Source organism: Macaca thibetana, chromosome 4 (assembly GCF_024542745.1).
Source record: "Macaca thibetana thibetana isolate TM-01 chromosome 4, ASM2454274v1, whole genome shotgun sequence".
NCBI lineage: Eukaryota > Metazoa > Chordata > Mammalia > Primates > Cercopithecidae > Macaca > Macaca thibetana.
The window spans coordinates 136,142,135-136,159,845 of record NC_065581.1 but is presented as its reverse complement, the minus strand read 5'-3'; the positions used below and the strand labels follow the sequence as shown (position 1 = coordinate 136,159,845).

The window sequence follows — 17,711 nt, the reverse complement described above, 5'->3', positions numbered from 1 at the left end:
GCAATTTATTTTTTGTTGTCTAATTTCCAAATATTTAAGCTTTATTAAATATTACATTTTTTATTTCTACACTGGATGTTTATGATCTGAGAACATACTCTCTAAGATGTCAAACTTTAGAAGTTTATTGAAATTTAACTTATGGCTCAGTGCATGGTCTCTCTTGGTAAACAAATAAATGTGGATTTTTCCAGTCTGTGATTATGGATTCCTACCTTTCTTTCATTTTTTCAGTATTTCTTCATGTTTTTTGAAGCTCTGTTATGAGGTACATACATATTTAGAATATTTTGAATCTTTATATTTTTTATATCTTATAAATTGATATTTTAATAACTGTGATGATCTCCACTTAATCTCAGATATCACTTTTTATCATAAAGTCTACTTTGTTTTTTATTAATATTGTTATAGCAGTTTTCATATGCTTACTCTGTATGGTATGTCTTTTCTGATTTTGTTTAACTTTCAACCTATCTTTATTTTCATTTAAAAGATTTCTTATAAAGAGTAAAATAGATGGAGTTTTTATCCTGAAAGTTACTGTGTGTTTAGTCCATAAATTTAATATAGTTAATAATATGATCAGGTTTTGCTCTTTGTTTCCTATTTGTGTCACAAAATTTTTGTTCCCATTCTTCCTTTTCTGTCTACTTTTATGTTAAACAAATATCTTTCAGTATTCCATTTTATTTCCTTTATTATCTTTTTAGCAGTACCTCTTTGTATATATTTTTTTCCATTCCAACTTTTATTTTAGGTTCAGGGAGTACGTGGGTAAATTATGTGTCATGGGATTTGGTGCACAGATTATTTCATCACCCAGATAATAAGCATAAGTTTTTCACTCTTCACCCCGCTCCCACCCTTCTCAAGTAGGCCCTGGTGTCTATTGTTGCCTTCTTTGTGTCCACGTGTACTCAATGTTTACCTCCCACTCATAAGAGAGAACCTGCAGTATCTGGTTTTCTATTCTTACATTAATTCACTTAGGATAATGGCCTTTGGCTCCATCCGTGTTGCATCAAAGGACATGATTTTATTCTTTTTTATGGCTGTGTAGTATTCCATAGTGTATATGTACTACATTTTTTTATTCAGTCCACCGATGATGGTACCTAGGTTGATGCCATGTCTTTGTTACTGTGAATAGGGCTGCGATGAACATATGCATGCATGTGGCTTTATGGTAGAATGATATATATTCCTTTGGGTAAATGCCCAGTAATGGGATTGCTGAGTTGAGTGCTAGTTCTGTTTTAAGTTTTTTGAGAAATCTCCCAACTGTTTCCCACAGTGGCTGAACTAATTTACATTCCCACCAGCAGTGTATAAATGTTCCCTTTCTCTGCAACCTCACCAGTATCTGTTATTTTTGACTTTCAGTAATAGCCGTTCTGACGGGTGTGAGATGGTAGTATTTTAAGCTCATGATATAGTGATATAGTCCTATCTTTTGGACTATAGTTTTCATATGTTGCACATAATTTATAAGCCACTAATACAATGTTGTAATTTTTGTTTGAAGTCACAAAGTTACAAAAACAGTCTTAAAGAAATGAAAAGAAGGAAACAAACTTTACATTAACCCAAATTTTCCCATTTCCCATACTCTGTGGTTCTATCTTATATATATTGCCCTCCTGCTTGAAAAATTTCCTTTTAGCATTTTTTTTTTTTTTTTTTTGGTAGTGCAGAGCTGCTGGTGACAAATTTTCTCAACTTCCCTTTATCTGAAAATGTCTTTAATCTACTTTCATTATTGAAGGATATTTTCATCATAGTTACAGAGGTGTGTGTTTTCTTCTTTGTTTAGCATTTTAAAGATGTGGTACCATTATTTTCTGGATTTCATTCATTCTTATGACAACATAGCCATTATTTGTTTCTCTGTTCTATATATATCTTTAATTCACTAGATGATTTCAAAATTTTTTTGTATCTGCTTTTTGACAGTTATACCATGTATGATAAAACTTTGGCCTGTAGACCAAATCTAACTCATGGCCTATATTTGTATGACCTGTGAGCAAAGGATGTTTCTACATTTGTAAAGGTTTGTTAAAAGACGAAGCAGAAGAAGGGGAGAATGAAGAGAACTTTGAGGGGGAAGAAGAGAAGGAGGAATGAACAGAGTCTTTATATGGCTTATTTTACTATCTGGCCCTTTACAGAAAAGTTTTCCAGCCTCAGAGTTAAACTATGATGTGTCTATATGGCTTTCAAGCTTACCTTGCTTGATTCGCAAAGCTTCCAGGAACTATAAATTGAGATTTTATTCCACATTTAGGAAATTTTAGGCTATTTTTTTAACACCTATTTTTGGATCAATGTTTTTCTTTCTCTTTCTAGGACTCCAACTGCATGTGTGCTAAGGTGTTGATTGTATCTGAGGCAGTGCTAATTAATTTTTTTTTCTTTCTCTGTTCTTTAGATTGGATCTTTTCCCGTTTATCTGTCCTTATACTTTGTTCTACATATAATGCATCTTTAATTTAATAGCTGATTTTAAAATATTCTCATTAGGCCAGGCACGATGGCTCACACCTATAATCCCATCACTTTGGAAGGCCGAGGCAGGCAAATCACTTGCAGTCAGGAGTTCAAGACCAACCTGGCCAACATGGTGAAACACCGTCTCTATTAAAAATACAAAATTTAGCCAGGCATGGTGGCAGGCACCTGTAATCTCAGCTACTCTGGAGGCTGAGGCAGGAGAATAGCTTGAACCCAGGAACTGAGGCTGCAGTGGGCTGAACTTGTGCCAGTGCACTTCAGCCTGGGTGAGAGATCGAGACCCTATCTCAAAAATAAATAAATAAATAAATAAATAAATTCTCATTATTTATATATAATTTTGACAATTATACCATGTTTGAGAAAACTTTGGCCTGTAGACCAAATCCTGGCCTATAGCCAGATGACTACAAAAGTAGTCATTAGGTAGACTTCTCTTCCTCCTACCATCTTTACCTGATGTTAAGCATATCCAGTGAATTATTAAATTGAGGTATTTTACTTTTCAGCTTTCTGGAGTTATTATATTCCTTAGAGCTTCCATTTCCCTGCTGAAATGCTCCAGGCCTTCACTCATTATAAACATTATTTCCTTTATATTCTTGGTCATATTTACAGAACTTACGTTGACTTCCTTGTATGCTAATTTCAATATCTGGGTCACCTCAGGATCTGCTTTTTTTAGCTTCTTTTTTTAATAAGCACAACATTTTCCTGTTTCTTTCCTGTATATCTAATACAGTAGTCCTCCTTTATTCACAGAGGATATGTTCCAGGAACTCCAGTTGATACCTGAAATCACAGATAGTACCAAACTTATATATACTATGTTTTTTTTCTGTTTGATACCTGTGATGGGACTAAGTGACTAACAGGAGGATAGTGTCTCTACAGCATAGATATGCTGGACAAAGGGATGATTCATATCCCTGGCGAGACAGAGCAAGATGGCTTGAGATTTCACCACACTATCCAAAATGGAATGCAAATTAAAACTTATGAATTGTTTATTTCTGGAGGTTTCCATTTAATATTTCTGAACGTTTCCATTTAATATTTCTGAACTGTGGTTAACCATGATAACTGAAACCTCAGACAGCAAAACTGCAGATGAGGTGGGGACTACTGTAATCTATCATCTGTACAGGACATTTTGGAGAATACAATGCAGAGACACTGGTTTCTGTTATGTTCCTCTGAAGATTTTGAATTGATTCTAATGAGTAATAAACTTGCTGAGTGATCACCATGAAGTCATGAAAGTTTACTTTCATATTTTGTTGGGACAGATTAATGGCAAACTCCAGGTATTCGTCAGACATTTCTAATGTAGTTAACTTAAAGTCCAATTTCTCTTTACCTTATGGTTTGTAACACCTGAAAACTCTTCTCACCTTGTTCAGTTTACCAGCGGTTGCTTTCCACTGAATTTCCTAGAATCTTCTGAATGAATATACGATAAAGGGATCAGTAAAGGCTGGGAAGGGTATTGTTATGCAAATTTTGTGAACTGCAATTTAACAGCTAAATAATTTATCTCTATGATGTTCATAAAATTATTGTCTTAAAAATGTCATTTTAGATTTATCCACTTAATAACATTTCATTTATATGTGTATATAAAATATGCCTTACCTATTCTGTGCACAGTCCTAACTTCATAATGGGGGAACGAATGAATGTGTCTTAAACAAATGATGATTTTGAAACTCATCTGTGAAGTTAGTTAATTGAGATTCAGTCAGGTATATAAATAAGTCTAATTTTAACACTCTGATTTATAGTAGCAAACAAGTTTTCATTTGTAAATTAAGCCTAGATATATATACATATGAGCTATATTTAATAGGTGGGTATTTCTTGGACAAATAATTTAGTTTTTTTGTTTTTTTCCTATTAAATCTGGAAAATAAATCTTGTATGTATAGCATATGAACACAGTGTAGGTTTGTTTAAGTAACTGTGTTCATATACTATATAAACAAGATAAAAAGGAATAAAACATGAAAATATCAATAATTATTGAATCTAAGTAACAAATACATAGGAGTTTATTGTTCCATCATCTTTACATTTGTGTAAGCATGTAAAGGAACTGGATTTTAGACATTATAAACATGTATTAAAGGTAATTCTTATAATTTTCTCAATAATTTACTTCTCTGTATTACTAAAACTACTTTGTCTATAAAAGTTTGCTGAAATGAAAAATATTGCTATTTTTATTACATTTGGTTAAATTCATTTTAATATTTTTGTTAGGTATCTCCAAATTATCCAAGGCCATGCCAGCCATGTCATTGCAATCCAATTGGTTCCTTAAATGAAGTCTGTGTCAAGGATGAGAAACATGCTCGACGAGGTGAGAGCTGCAGCAGAATGTCACTGTTCTGATAAAAGGACAACTAAAAGCCAAATATGATTATTTTCAGAAGAATATTTTGCAGTAAATGTCATTCATGTAATAAATTTATTCTTTAATCTATCAGTGTATTAGCGTTCCCTCCAGGAAGCAGTTTTTAAATTCATCTCGATAATTACTTTCATGTTTAATTATAATGTTTTCATAGCAAGAAGAGTTGAATTATTTATTTTGAGATACACACACACACACACAGAGATAGAGAGAAAGAGAGAGAGAAAGTCAATCACAAATCTGTGGTATATGTAATTTTTTCATGTCATGTTATAGTTTGTAGCTTCTATGAGTTCTAGCATGAAATGCCAGCGTTCACTGAGGAATGTGTGTGTTGTAGTGGGAAAAGCAAACAGAAGAACTCACACATTGAGATGTAGGCAATAATATAGAAAGCAAGAAGTGTTTATAAAGGACTAAGAAGGTAGTAGTCATGAGTTAATGAAGAGAAAGAGGCTGACACTAATTTAAGCTAAATACTTCCTTTGAGGAATGACATTCATGAACTCCAAACATTAAGGAATCAAATGCCAACATAACTCCTTGATATAAAGCGTTTAGGAGCTACTTCCAGGGCAGTTGCTCTCCAAGTTTAAGTAGGAAATTTATAGAATGCACTGGGACATTTCTTCTCTAGAAAGACTAAAATTAACCAAGGCTACAATGTAGTTTTTTTTCCCCCCCCCCCCCCCCCAATGACTAGCGTTAAAAGATTGGCAATGTTTCTTAGGCACAATTCTGATTACCTGCATTCTTTATAAAACTGTAGGATTATCAATCTGAGTGTTACATGTAGACTAAATTTTGAAATATTAAAAAGCAGATACCTTGTGATAGTTGAATGATGAATTACTGAGCTCACTTTTCATTTCAAGCCTTCTTTTCTTTTTGTGGTTACAAGTAAATCACAATGTTGTTTTCATTAATAGCATGTAACTCTTCCCTAGCCCTTTTTGAATAATGAGTATATGATCACAGAATAAAAATGGAAAGGTAGAAAAATAAATATACAATTCAGTGGTAATTCAGGAGAGATGCCATTATTAACAATGTCATATATTTCTGTCATAATGCATAGAGAAATTTCTGATATTACTCCTCTTAACTTTTTGTGATGAGTTTCCCCAAAAATCTATGAAGATGTTCTCTGAAGTCTGGTTTCAGCACTTAAATAACACGTTATTATGTGGTTGTGCCATAATTATTTACCCTCTAAACTTTATATGGACATTAAGATTGTTTCAAATTTTTGTTTATTGTAACCACTCCTTTAATAATAATTATTCCATTTAATAATTTTTCAATTATTATAAAAACAATACATAGTAAAATAAATTCTTAATAGTAAAAAAATAAAATAATAAGTGTCCTCTTCAACCTATTTATCCCAGTCTTACTTCCAAAATTGAAAATATTGAGCATTTTTTCCAATTCAGTTTTTTAGTGAGTTACCTTTAATATCTAAATAATATTCTTATCAGTACTTTTATCACCATTACATATTGCCTATTGACTCTGTCTGGAAAGGTGAAGAAATGTATCACTCACAACACCTCCCTCCTTCATTCCACCATTCATACATTTTTATTATGTGTTTCTTCTATGATATCTTTATCATATTCAAGAGAGCTTACATGTCTATTTCATCGTTGACTACATTTAGACTTTCTCTTGTGGTCCTACTATATAAGATGTGATAAAGACCATCATCCCTACATTTTTTGCCACTTGTCAGTGTCTGTCAATTACATATTTATCTTTTCAAAGATTTTCAGTTATATTCAGCTCCAGACCGATAATTTATGCTTGTAATTTAGAAATAGAAATCTAATAATCAAGATTGTAACACTGTAATTAGATACATATTATTTGATACAGACTCAGATTGCAAAATTGGACAGATATCTGTAGGTCATTTTAATTTTCATGCTTACTCTGATAACTTCTTTAGGAAAGAGTGTAAGATGTGGTCTTATGGTTTGCACTTCTTCATCAGATTACATAACCAGATAGTAGAAAAGGATATTTTAGTGTATTACTGGCATTAATTTGATTACCAGGGAAATACAATGTATTTCTTTTCTGATTTTTCTTTTAGTTTTCTTCATTTTCTTTTGCTAGAAGGAGGTTTTCTCTCTTATAGATTTATAAGAGCACTTTAAATATTAAAAACAGTGATAGTAGGTCACTTTTTAATAATCAGTTTTCAGATTTGCTTTGAGTCTCACTACTGTTGATAATTTCTAATGCACAAAACTTCAAAAGTTTTATGTAATCAGCTATCAAAGTTCAGGCAAAATTCTCTACTTATAATAATGATATCATCCCATTGTTATTATATATTTTGATATTTTTGTATTTCTTACATGCTTTATAATCCTAAAACTCTCATCTATCCAAAGATTAGAAAAATGTATTTGTTTTCTTTATTTGTATGATTTCATTTTATACTCAATTTTTTAATCCATCTGGAATTTATTTTGTTACATTTTACAGGGAAAGTTTCAAACTACATTTTATTTTTCAATACTCTTTTTTACTCATCTACATTTAATATTACTTTCAGCTCTTTAGACATATTATGTATATTTATTTTATTTTCTGTATCTGTTAGAAGCACTCTCTGTTATCTGAATCTGAGTCTGCATTTTTATTTCTCTTCTATCTCTTATTCATATGGTCTTCATTTTCTTATGTGTGTGTATGTATGTATGTGTGTTTTGTGGATGTATGCCTGCATATGTATTTCTTAGTTTATTCTTTCAGAAGCCTTGAATCTACATGAGGTTATGTGATAATGACCCAGCGTATGTAGGACCTAGAATTTTTGTTGTTCTTCTGTAAAGCCATGCTCCATGAACTGTAGTCTAGTCATCAGAATTTGCCAGTCAACTCCAGGAAAGACATTGTTTTAAAGAATGACTTAAGTCAATGTTTCTTTCTAGAAGTCCATTCTGTAGTTTCTCATCTCCAAGGGGTGTCTTTATTTCACACCAGCGCAACCATACTATTATCTGCCATCTATCTATCTATCTATCTATCTATCTATCTATCTATCTATCTATCTACCTATCTATCTACATACCTACCTACCTATCTATTTTTCTACATTTAATTTTATTCTGTATCTTCAAGTGTTCTGAACAGGAGGGGTTCTTTGGACATCCAGTTTACAATATTTCCAGAAATAAAAGTTAAGATAGGCATTGTTTAATACATGAAGTACTTCTCTATTTAGCCTCAATTTCTGGAAATTTTAACATCAGAAGTAAATGATAAACTATTTAATGCCTTTGTAAACTTTATTAAAATTATCAGATTTCTTTTCCATTTGGTCTATTAGTGTAATCTATTAGAAATGAACTTATTAACATTAAATAGGCCAGGCGCAGTGGCTCACGCCTGTAATCCCAGCACTTTGGGAGGCCGAGACGGGAGGATCACGAAGTCAGGAGACTGAGACCATCCTGGCTAACACGGTGAAACCCTGTCTCTACTAAAAATACAAAAAATTAGCCGGGAGTGGTGGCGGGCACCTGTAGTCCCACCTACACGGGAGGTTGAGGCAGGAGAATGGCGTGAACCCGGGAGGTGGAGCTTGCAGTGAGCCAAGATTGTGCCACTACTCTCCAGCGTGGGCGACAGAGCAAGACTCCGTCTCAAAAAAAAAAAAAAATTAAACAATATTTATATTTCCAGAGTATGTTCTACCTGACATCAGAGGGGATCCTTTTAATGTACTTTAGGATTCAGTTTGGAGTTTTACTCATCTTGATTCATAAGTTAAACTGCCTGTGACTCAGACACCCACCAGTTGTGCTCCTTTGGCAAATCACTTAATTTCTCTGTGCCTTATTTACCTCATCTGTGAAACGGAAAAATAATAGTGTCTGCCTCATATAGATGTTTTGAGTACCAACTGAATTAACCCATGTGTTTTGTGTAATGCTAAGTACAATGACTACCTTAAAATAAGTGCTATTTGAGTCTTAGCAGTTTTGTTTATTTTGTGTTATCATTTTTTGCATTTGGATATCAAGTTAAAATTAGCTTCATAAATTGAATTGCATAGCTCTCCATTTCTATATGACCATAAGAGTTTCAAGTTTTGAAAACAGTCTGTAAAAATTAACTAGCATTACAGAAAACCAAACACCGCATGTTCTCACTCATAGGTGGGTGTTGAACAACAAGAACACGTGGATGGACACAGGGACGGGAACATGACACACCGGGGCCTGTCAGTGGGTGGAGGTCTAGGGGAAGGATAGCATTAGGAGAAATACCTAATGTAGATGACAGGTCGATGGCTGCAGCAAACCACCATGGCACATAGACACCCATGTAATATTCTTGGATGTTCTGCACATGTATTCCAGAACTTAAAGTATAATAATAAAAAAATTAACTAGCATTAAAAGACATTTGTGGTAGTTCTTTGATAATTTGTCCTCTTTTGATACCCTTGATTAGCTTTGTTTACAGTTTCCTTTGCTTGCTTTTCTTTTTTTCAAATCTCTTTATTTCCTGTGGTGTTTATGTTTTCTCTTTCTTATACTTAAATGAATTGAATTTTAATTTATCTGTATTTTTTAAAGTAATGGACTATTTAAGCCTAGAAGTTTACTTTTGGGTATAGTTTATTTTTCCCATACCCAATAAACATTAAGTTCCCTTTTTACTGCTATTATATTCTACCTGGATAGCTATTTATTTTTAATCAAAGTCTTGATTTTCTCTTTAACCCAAGAGTTATTAAAGAGAAATATTTAGGCATTAATTCTTAAAATGGTTGAATTTTGCATAAAATTCTCTCATCATGTTTGATATTTGGAATTAATTTAATTCTAATTTTTGTGGCATTTGATACACATCTAAAAGTAGTAATTTATGTTAAGAAAATAAGCCTTAGATAATTTCTGCTTTGATAATTGAACATTTTTTTATAGATTAGTCAATCATAAGCTATGGTAAATATTTAAAGTTATATACCACATAATATATAATTTGACATTATTAGATTATTCAAATTTTCTGTTTTTACTTACTTCATCTGTAAATATTTAAGATGAGTAAGTTAGCATCATTTTCAGCCATTGACTTTTAAACTTTTTATTTCCGATATCTTTTGTTGTCTACATATTTTTGTGTTGATAATTAGTGCTTATTTGAAGCATGAACTTAATAATTTAAATCATGTTTTTATTATATTTTTATCAATGTAAAATTTTTTGTCTTATTGAACCTAGTTTATTTGAGTTCTACTTTGGCCCTAATTAATATTTCACAACTTTTTTTTCTTTTCCATATGCTTTCTTGACACACATTCATTTTCTTTTATTTGTAATATTCCTGTTCATTTTGTGTATCTCTTGTGCATATTACATGTTTATGTTTTTAATAAGAACAGTAAGACTACTTAACTCATTAGTATGTATTTAGCATGCATTTCTGACACTAATTCTGTCATTCTGCTTTCTGCTTTCTCTCCCTAACGTTTCCTTGCCTTTTTTTCCCCCTCCTCCTTTCTTCTTTCTGATGGACTATATATACTACTGATCTGCTTTTATCTTCCTCCAGATTTTGAAGGTCTGTTAGTTGTATTAATTCATCCTGTATTTTTTCCATTTTTTTAACCAAAGACATGAATAAACAGTGTCTTTTGTACTTCTCCATGTTAAAAAAAGTTAATTTAAACTTTCATTTCCCTCATCTATTGCTTCTTATCCCCAAAGTATCAATTCCCATGAACACCTTTATTTTCTTTAATAATACTGCCAGTGGCAATGTTCTTAGAGAATCATTGTTAAACTGTTGTTTTAAGTAGTATATCTTTATTCCCAAGGCTACTTGCACCTGTGATAGTCTGTTGGAACAGGCTTGTTTCATGAGCCACTAGTGTTGCATTCGTTACTGCTTATTCTTCTCAATGTAGCATCATCAGCATTAGCGTTTGTGGAAATCACTCCTTGGTCTTTGTTTTCTATAGTCATAGTTTGGTAGATGCTTTCAGATTTCATCTTTCTTGTTTACATTTTTAATATTTTTATTGACACTTAGAAGATGCTATGTTTAGCCAATTATAGAAAACTTTTAATTAAACCCTATGCTCTTTGGTTTTAACTTTTCTTTATTGATGTACATCAAAAATCTATTTTTGTGTCAAAATAGTATTTTAAATGTTACTATCATTAAAACTTTAAGAACGAAATTATGTATTTGTTTTAGAAATGTTGATATGTGGCTCATCTTTCTTTAGGTTTGGCACCTGGATCCTGTCATTGCAAAACTGGTTTTGGAGGTGTGAGCTGTGATCGGTGTGCCAGGGGCTACACTGGCTACCCAGACTGCAAAGCCTGTAACTGCAGTGGCTTAGGGAGCAAAAATGAGGACCCTTGTTTTGGCCCCTGTAACTGCAAGGTACATTGTTTATTCCAGTAATGTCCCACTGTCAAGATAGAAGGTTATTTTTCTTGGCTTCTCTGTTGATTTCCTTGGCATTAAGCAATTATAATGACTTCTGGAAGTATCCACTATCTATTCTATATGTGGTGACCCTATACATGTCTTTAAATGCCCACCAGGTTCACTGTAGCTAGATGTTTATAAGGCACTTATCTAAAAGCCTACAAATGCACAGAGGATAAACCACATTTAAAGGCTATGTTATTTTATAACAAAAACACTTTCACCCCATTGCCCAACTAGGGTGTTAATTTAAAAATATACGGCGCTAGAAATAGCAACCCTTTAAAACTAAAGTGCATTCAAATCTATTATACCTTTGCATCTAAATCAGAAATGAATTCTGTCAAGGGTTTTATTCTGAATTTTTAGATAAACTTCTAAAGGTTGAACACAGGTAAGTCTTCACATACTCACTACATTCAAATTTTTCTGTTTAATTATAAAAAATGTACGAAGCCCTAATGAAATTGATTAAAGGCTCAATATTTTCTTCCAAGAGTACTTTTGGAAATGCAACTTTCTTTGTTGTACATGTTTACCTAATAACAAATCATGTTAACACCAAGGGATGCATTACATCTGCAGCTTATAAACAATATGAAACATAGAGGCATGCACAAGTGAAAAATGAAAAGACTGACTTACTTTAGCTATGGTAATGAGTTCTATAACATTCTGACCAGACGGTGTATAACTACATTATCTCAGAGAATGAACCATTCTTTGAAAAAGTTAGCATACCATACTAATGTAAAAATGAAAGTTACTACTTTTTTTCTTTATTTTCAATTAAAGAGGGACCCTTATTAAAAATATTTTAACATGTTAGTATTATCTTGGCAGCTATGAAATATTATATAGTTGTATTTGATACATGTGAGCCTATGTGTACATATACAACCATTAAGCCATAATATAAGTAGCAAATATTAGTTTTAATGAAGTGTTTATGAATTGGGACAAGAATGTCTGGAAATATCATATCAAGCTAAATATAATAATAGTTACATAATAGGTTTATGTTACATCAGGGGCAATTTAGGAACCTATTTTGAACTACTGAAATAACAAAAGTCCTGTGGACACAGTAAGCAGAAAAGTCCTCAAGCCTGTAGTAAAAAGTTGCCATGTCCTGGAATATAGTAAATTTTCTAATCTATTATATTTCATTCCAATATTATCTGAAATGAAAAATTGCTTGAGTCGACCAAGATTGTGTAGCAGTGTGTGAGTGATTGATTGCTTAAGGATACCTCCCCTCTCCATCTTGTATGTCTTTGTGGGCAATCCTGCGGGCTCTTAGTGCATCTTCTCTAGTATTTATCAAAACATGCCTTGTGTGTGCTTTATTCTCTTTTCAAAACTCCACAGAAATCTCTAACCTTTACCACTTGTTCAAATAAAGGACAGGCCAAACTGAGCTTAAAATGGAAAGAAACCTCCTGAGTTTCTGGAATACATAAAATCAAACAGGGAAGAAAAAGAAGTGGTTTGCTATACCTACCACTCATACAATGGTGATGTCTGGTATTTGCAAGGAAAGAGAGTAACAAGTGAGTTCATTTTCTTTGGTAAATATAGCGAGAAAGGCTAGAACAAGAGAGCTGTGGTGATTAGCAGGGCTCCAAGGGAAAGCCCCTTGAGCTGCTTGCTGCCTGCTCTAGCCGAACTCAATATTGTACTCAGAATGATGATAATCCTAATAAGAAAGATGCCTCCTGTGTAGACACTTGAAGCTCTACACAGACAATTAAAACGCAACAATAAACAGCAATTAAGAAATCATAAAAGAGAATGAAAATTAAGTAAATAGCGTCATTAAAATAAATGCCTTTCAACCATGTGATATCTTAAATAGAAAACTGTAAGTTCTTATAAACTAAATTGTTTCAGGATTAAAAACTTGCAGAAAGCAAGTTTCATAAAACATCTACATAATTATAAAAATCACAAATTATATGCATATAACATGAATTATATCACAAAATTACATCATATCACAATAATGTCACAATATGCCATGAAGAGTTACATCAAAATGTGCATGCAATGTACTACAATTAAGTGCCTACAGTCTCTTGTTTAAAAAATAATAAATAACCCAGCATTTCAACAAAATATGCATACAATTTAAATACTGAAAGGACACTTAGTGTAGAGAGAAATGTAACAGTTCATACTGTTTCACAAAAACATGATTTGACATAGATATGTCAACTGATTGTAAAAACAGCATGGACCACAATGCTGTCTAAGAAGCAAAATTTTATTGAGAGACTAAAATATTGGAGATATAAATTCAAATCAAATGACATATTTTTAGCAGAAGGGGAAGAATATACACATAAGTGTCCATGCATTTATATCGAAGTTAGTAACTTTAAATAAGTATTTTTCTGTAAATAGAAATAATATAAATCACACGTGAAATAATGTGTATATAAGTATTCATCTCCAAAATGCATATTAACCTTAAATATTTATACCTTTATTCTCTTATACTGTAACATATGAGTTTTTAAATAATTTTTCATCAGAAAGAAATATCTCACTGAAGTGTGAAGATGTTTTTAAAAAGGGCTTCATTAAGAAGTCTTGGGCCTAACTGGTTTTTGTTTTATAAATTTTAAATGACTGCTCTGTGATGAGTGCATTTCAGTTGAGGCTGTATTGTTTTTCCTGTGGGTAAAATGACATACTGAGCTGATATGGACATCACTTCTCCCACTTTTGCTATTTTAAAAACACAGATATGCTGCATAAACATAGCAAATAGATTTATAAACATTTAGATTCAAGAAAGAAAGGGAAATTCCTAGATGTCAGACCGAAGAGGGAAATCTAAGTTAAGCATAAGCAAAAGCTCAAGCTAAACTGAGCAACTGGGGTCATGGGGTGGGGGATGGGAGGCAAGTCTTAGTTCTAAGATTGGGGCTAATGTTTGGAGTTTTAATGCCCTCACTAGGACTTGCCACTAGGATTTGGACCCACAGAGGGAAATTGCAGCTGAACTCACTGAAGCAGGGACACTAGAAATACTTTCAGACAGGGAAATGGGGTCTAGAAAATTCTTCCTGCAAGCCTGCAGAGGCAGCTAGAAAACTTTTCTTTTAGGGCCTCTGAGTGGGTAAAGGTTACTTACCTTGTGTAGGACCAAATCCTCAAACCTGTGTGCCACATGGGAATGGGATCCATTTTTATTCTCCCTTTATGTGCTGGAATTCTTCAACAAGTCAAGGAAATGGTATTCCCATAGGAAAAATAATACAGCCTCAACTGAAAATGATCTCATCACAAAGCAAGTAAAGTACACAAAAGGAAAATAACTACAAAAGGAAACCAGCAGCCACAAAAATAAGAATATTTGTACACAAAGAACTAGAAAGGATAGTCCGAAAGAAGTTTTATATTCATAAAAATCTGTGATAATATTTTCATCACATAAATCATAAAAATGTTTAAAATATTGAATTGTAAAAGCATGAATAGAAGATTGAAGAATAAACAAAGAAGGAATAGGAAAAAAATAAAACAGATGCTATATTAAAATTCAAAAGTAATCAGGTTTGGAAAAGAAACATATGTAATTTACTTCCAGAAATGAAAAAAATATATATAGTCATTGAAATTAAAAATTCAATCATTGGGTTAAACAAGAGATGAGAAACTGCAGGATAGAACATCAGAAATATAGACCTGAAAAAATTACCTATAAATTGACATAAGGAAGTAAATAAATATGATGCTAACTGACTCATAGAATGATAAAATTCAACGGAAGTTTAGCAGAAATTGCCAAAGAAGAGATTAGAAGAAGTTGAGGAGAAACAATATTCAAAAAAAAATGAAGGAGAAAAGAATGATCATGAATTAAAAACTATTATAAATCCTCAGTTTGAGGATGATAAAAAATAATCTTACCCATAGTAGAAAATCTGTCAACCAGCAAGACAAAGATAAAAATATTAAAACTGGGGGCAACTATCTTTATTGTGAGTGTTTACCACTCACAGTCCAACTTCATTGAAAGAAATATTAAATAATATATGTCCTTTAGTAAGAATATTGAACCCATAAGACATTTTAACTGGATTGTAGCCTAGAAGAATCTATCTATAAAAAGCAGTAGTATTTCTTTATGTCAATGACAAGCAAATAGAAAATATAATAAAAATATTTAGAATAGCGACAAAAACTTTGTGATACCTAAAAATAAATGTTTTTAAAATTGAGATAATTTTTAAAGGTTATTGAAGAACTTAAAATTCTAAATGAGCAGACAGCTGACCATCACCAAGTACCAGTGAAAATCTGTGAAATTTTAAATGTTTACCATTTCTATTAATAGAGTTAATTAGTACCACAATTTAAGAGGGCAATATGGCATTATTTAGTAGCTTTGAAGGTGATAAAACCCTGTCAACCAACAATTCCACATCCAAATATTTACCCCAAAAAACTCTTAAAATATGTACAGAAAAACCATCTAAAAAGTGCTCAATGTAGACGTACTTACTATGATGAAGATAAGAAAAATAAATAAATAGCAAAAATAAATTCTCATATTCCCTTTAGTCTGATAAAAAAACAGTTAAGTGAATGAAACAGGTCTTCATGTATAAACAATGATAAATTTCAGAAACTTCAGGTGGAAAAACAATGTCATTATGCTATTATTTATATCAAGTTGTAAAACATAAAACAATGCTACATTGTGAGTACATACATTATAATTTAAAAATTTAAATACACTTGTAGGGTAAGTAGTAATTTCAGAATAGTAGTTACCTCTAGAGAAACAGGAAAGGGAATAAAACAGAAGTGAAATGAGATTCATTTGTATCTAAGTATCATTGCTTTAAAAATATATCTGAGGCAAATATAAAATATGAATGTTTTGTTACCTCTAGGTTGCATGGGTAATGCATGTTATATGTGCTTTTTTAATGTCTTAAAATAATTTCTAATTTAAATTTCTTTAATTGAATGTAAAAAAGAATTCCAGATTTAAAAAGAAGTGAATGAAATTTTTAATAAAATGTCAACTACATTATTACATTTTACACATAAGATTTCCTCTTCAACAATGATATTAATGAACATTATCATCATCATATTTCAAAATGTTAAAGGAATGCTAGCTCAAGACACTAAAATGTTTATAATATTTTTGCATTGTTAAAAATTTTGAAATTTCTGTCTCTTATGAATTATAAGAGGCAAGTCAATTTCAGATATATGACAAGTCATTGAATGTAAGTGCTGTCTGACTCTCAGTATTTGTTTATTTCAAGTACCATATGCTAGAAATTGGCTCTTTTGCAGTTTGGTGTCATATTATTTGTGCAAAATCAGTTGGTTTGTAGAATCTCACACATAATATAAATTGACCTTGATCTAGGTAGGAATATGTGCTTTTAGTTTTATCAAAGTCTTATAATAGAAAGATAAATAGTGAAGTAGAAGACTAGAAATTAAAGTCTGTATTTTCGTATTGTTTTCCTTTGTTTTTATTGCATTTTTCCATTAAGTCCTTACAGGCCCATGAGACTATGTGATCTGGCCTTGGCTTACCTCTCCAGAATGTTCTTGAGTATCAGTCACTGTTTTTCAGCTTTGCTTAAATTTCTTGAGTCTATTAGTTCTTTGTAGCATCTGGAATTTTATAAGTTCTATTCGAATTGCTTGGGAAATCTCATTTCTAGCCCTATTCCTTTGCTTAGCCAGGCATTTTTAATGGCTTGGCTTAACTTCAACTTTCACAGGAAAGCTGCCCCTGCATCCTCAAATCATATCATTCTCATAGCATAATCACTTTTCAAACCCTTTTCTTTTCTTTTATGATCTCATAATTATTAATTCTGTTTTATGTCTATTTTACCTCTGGTGATGATATGGACCCTATGTATTTTCTTTATCATTGTACAATAAGAAGATAACACAATGACTCATACAAAAGAAAGATGGAAGGAAGAGAGCTAAAATCTCGTGAAGCTTTAACAGTCATTTAGCCTTTCTGATTCTATTTTGTAATCTATGAAATGGTGTCATTGAATCTTTTTGCCTTTCAATAGGTATAATTATAACATTGAAGCCCCGTACAAATATAAAGTATAACTATAAATACCTATTGGATTACTTTTTGTTGTTGTTTATATTGCTTTTCTCAGGCAGAGATAAGTTTCTGTTCTTTTTCCCTGAAAGGATTTTTATGGTGTGTTAACATTTTTATTGGTTTTGGATTTCCCCCTTCTTTTTCATTTGTGTACAGGAATGGTCACTTCATTAACCTGTAGACTTGATTCCTGGG

The 17,711-nt window shown here is 32.0% G+C and overlaps 1 protein-coding gene across 8 annotated transcripts in view; it reads left to right on the top strand.

Moving 5' to 3' along the window:
• The window catches only part of LAMA2 (laminin subunit alpha 2), a 772,685-nt gene that overhangs the window by 425,892 nt on the left and 329,082 nt on the right, over positions 1-17,711 (top strand). For all 8 annotated transcript variants that reach the window (XM_050788287.1, XM_050788283.1, XM_050788285.1 and 5 more), the window contains exons 9-10: positions 4,780-4,879; positions 11,193-11,353. In XM_050788287.1, the coding sequence (XP_050644244.1) occupies positions 4,780-4,879; positions 11,193-11,353 (261 nt within the window). The remainder of the gene's footprint in view (positions 1-4,779; positions 4,880-11,192; positions 11,354-17,711) is intronic.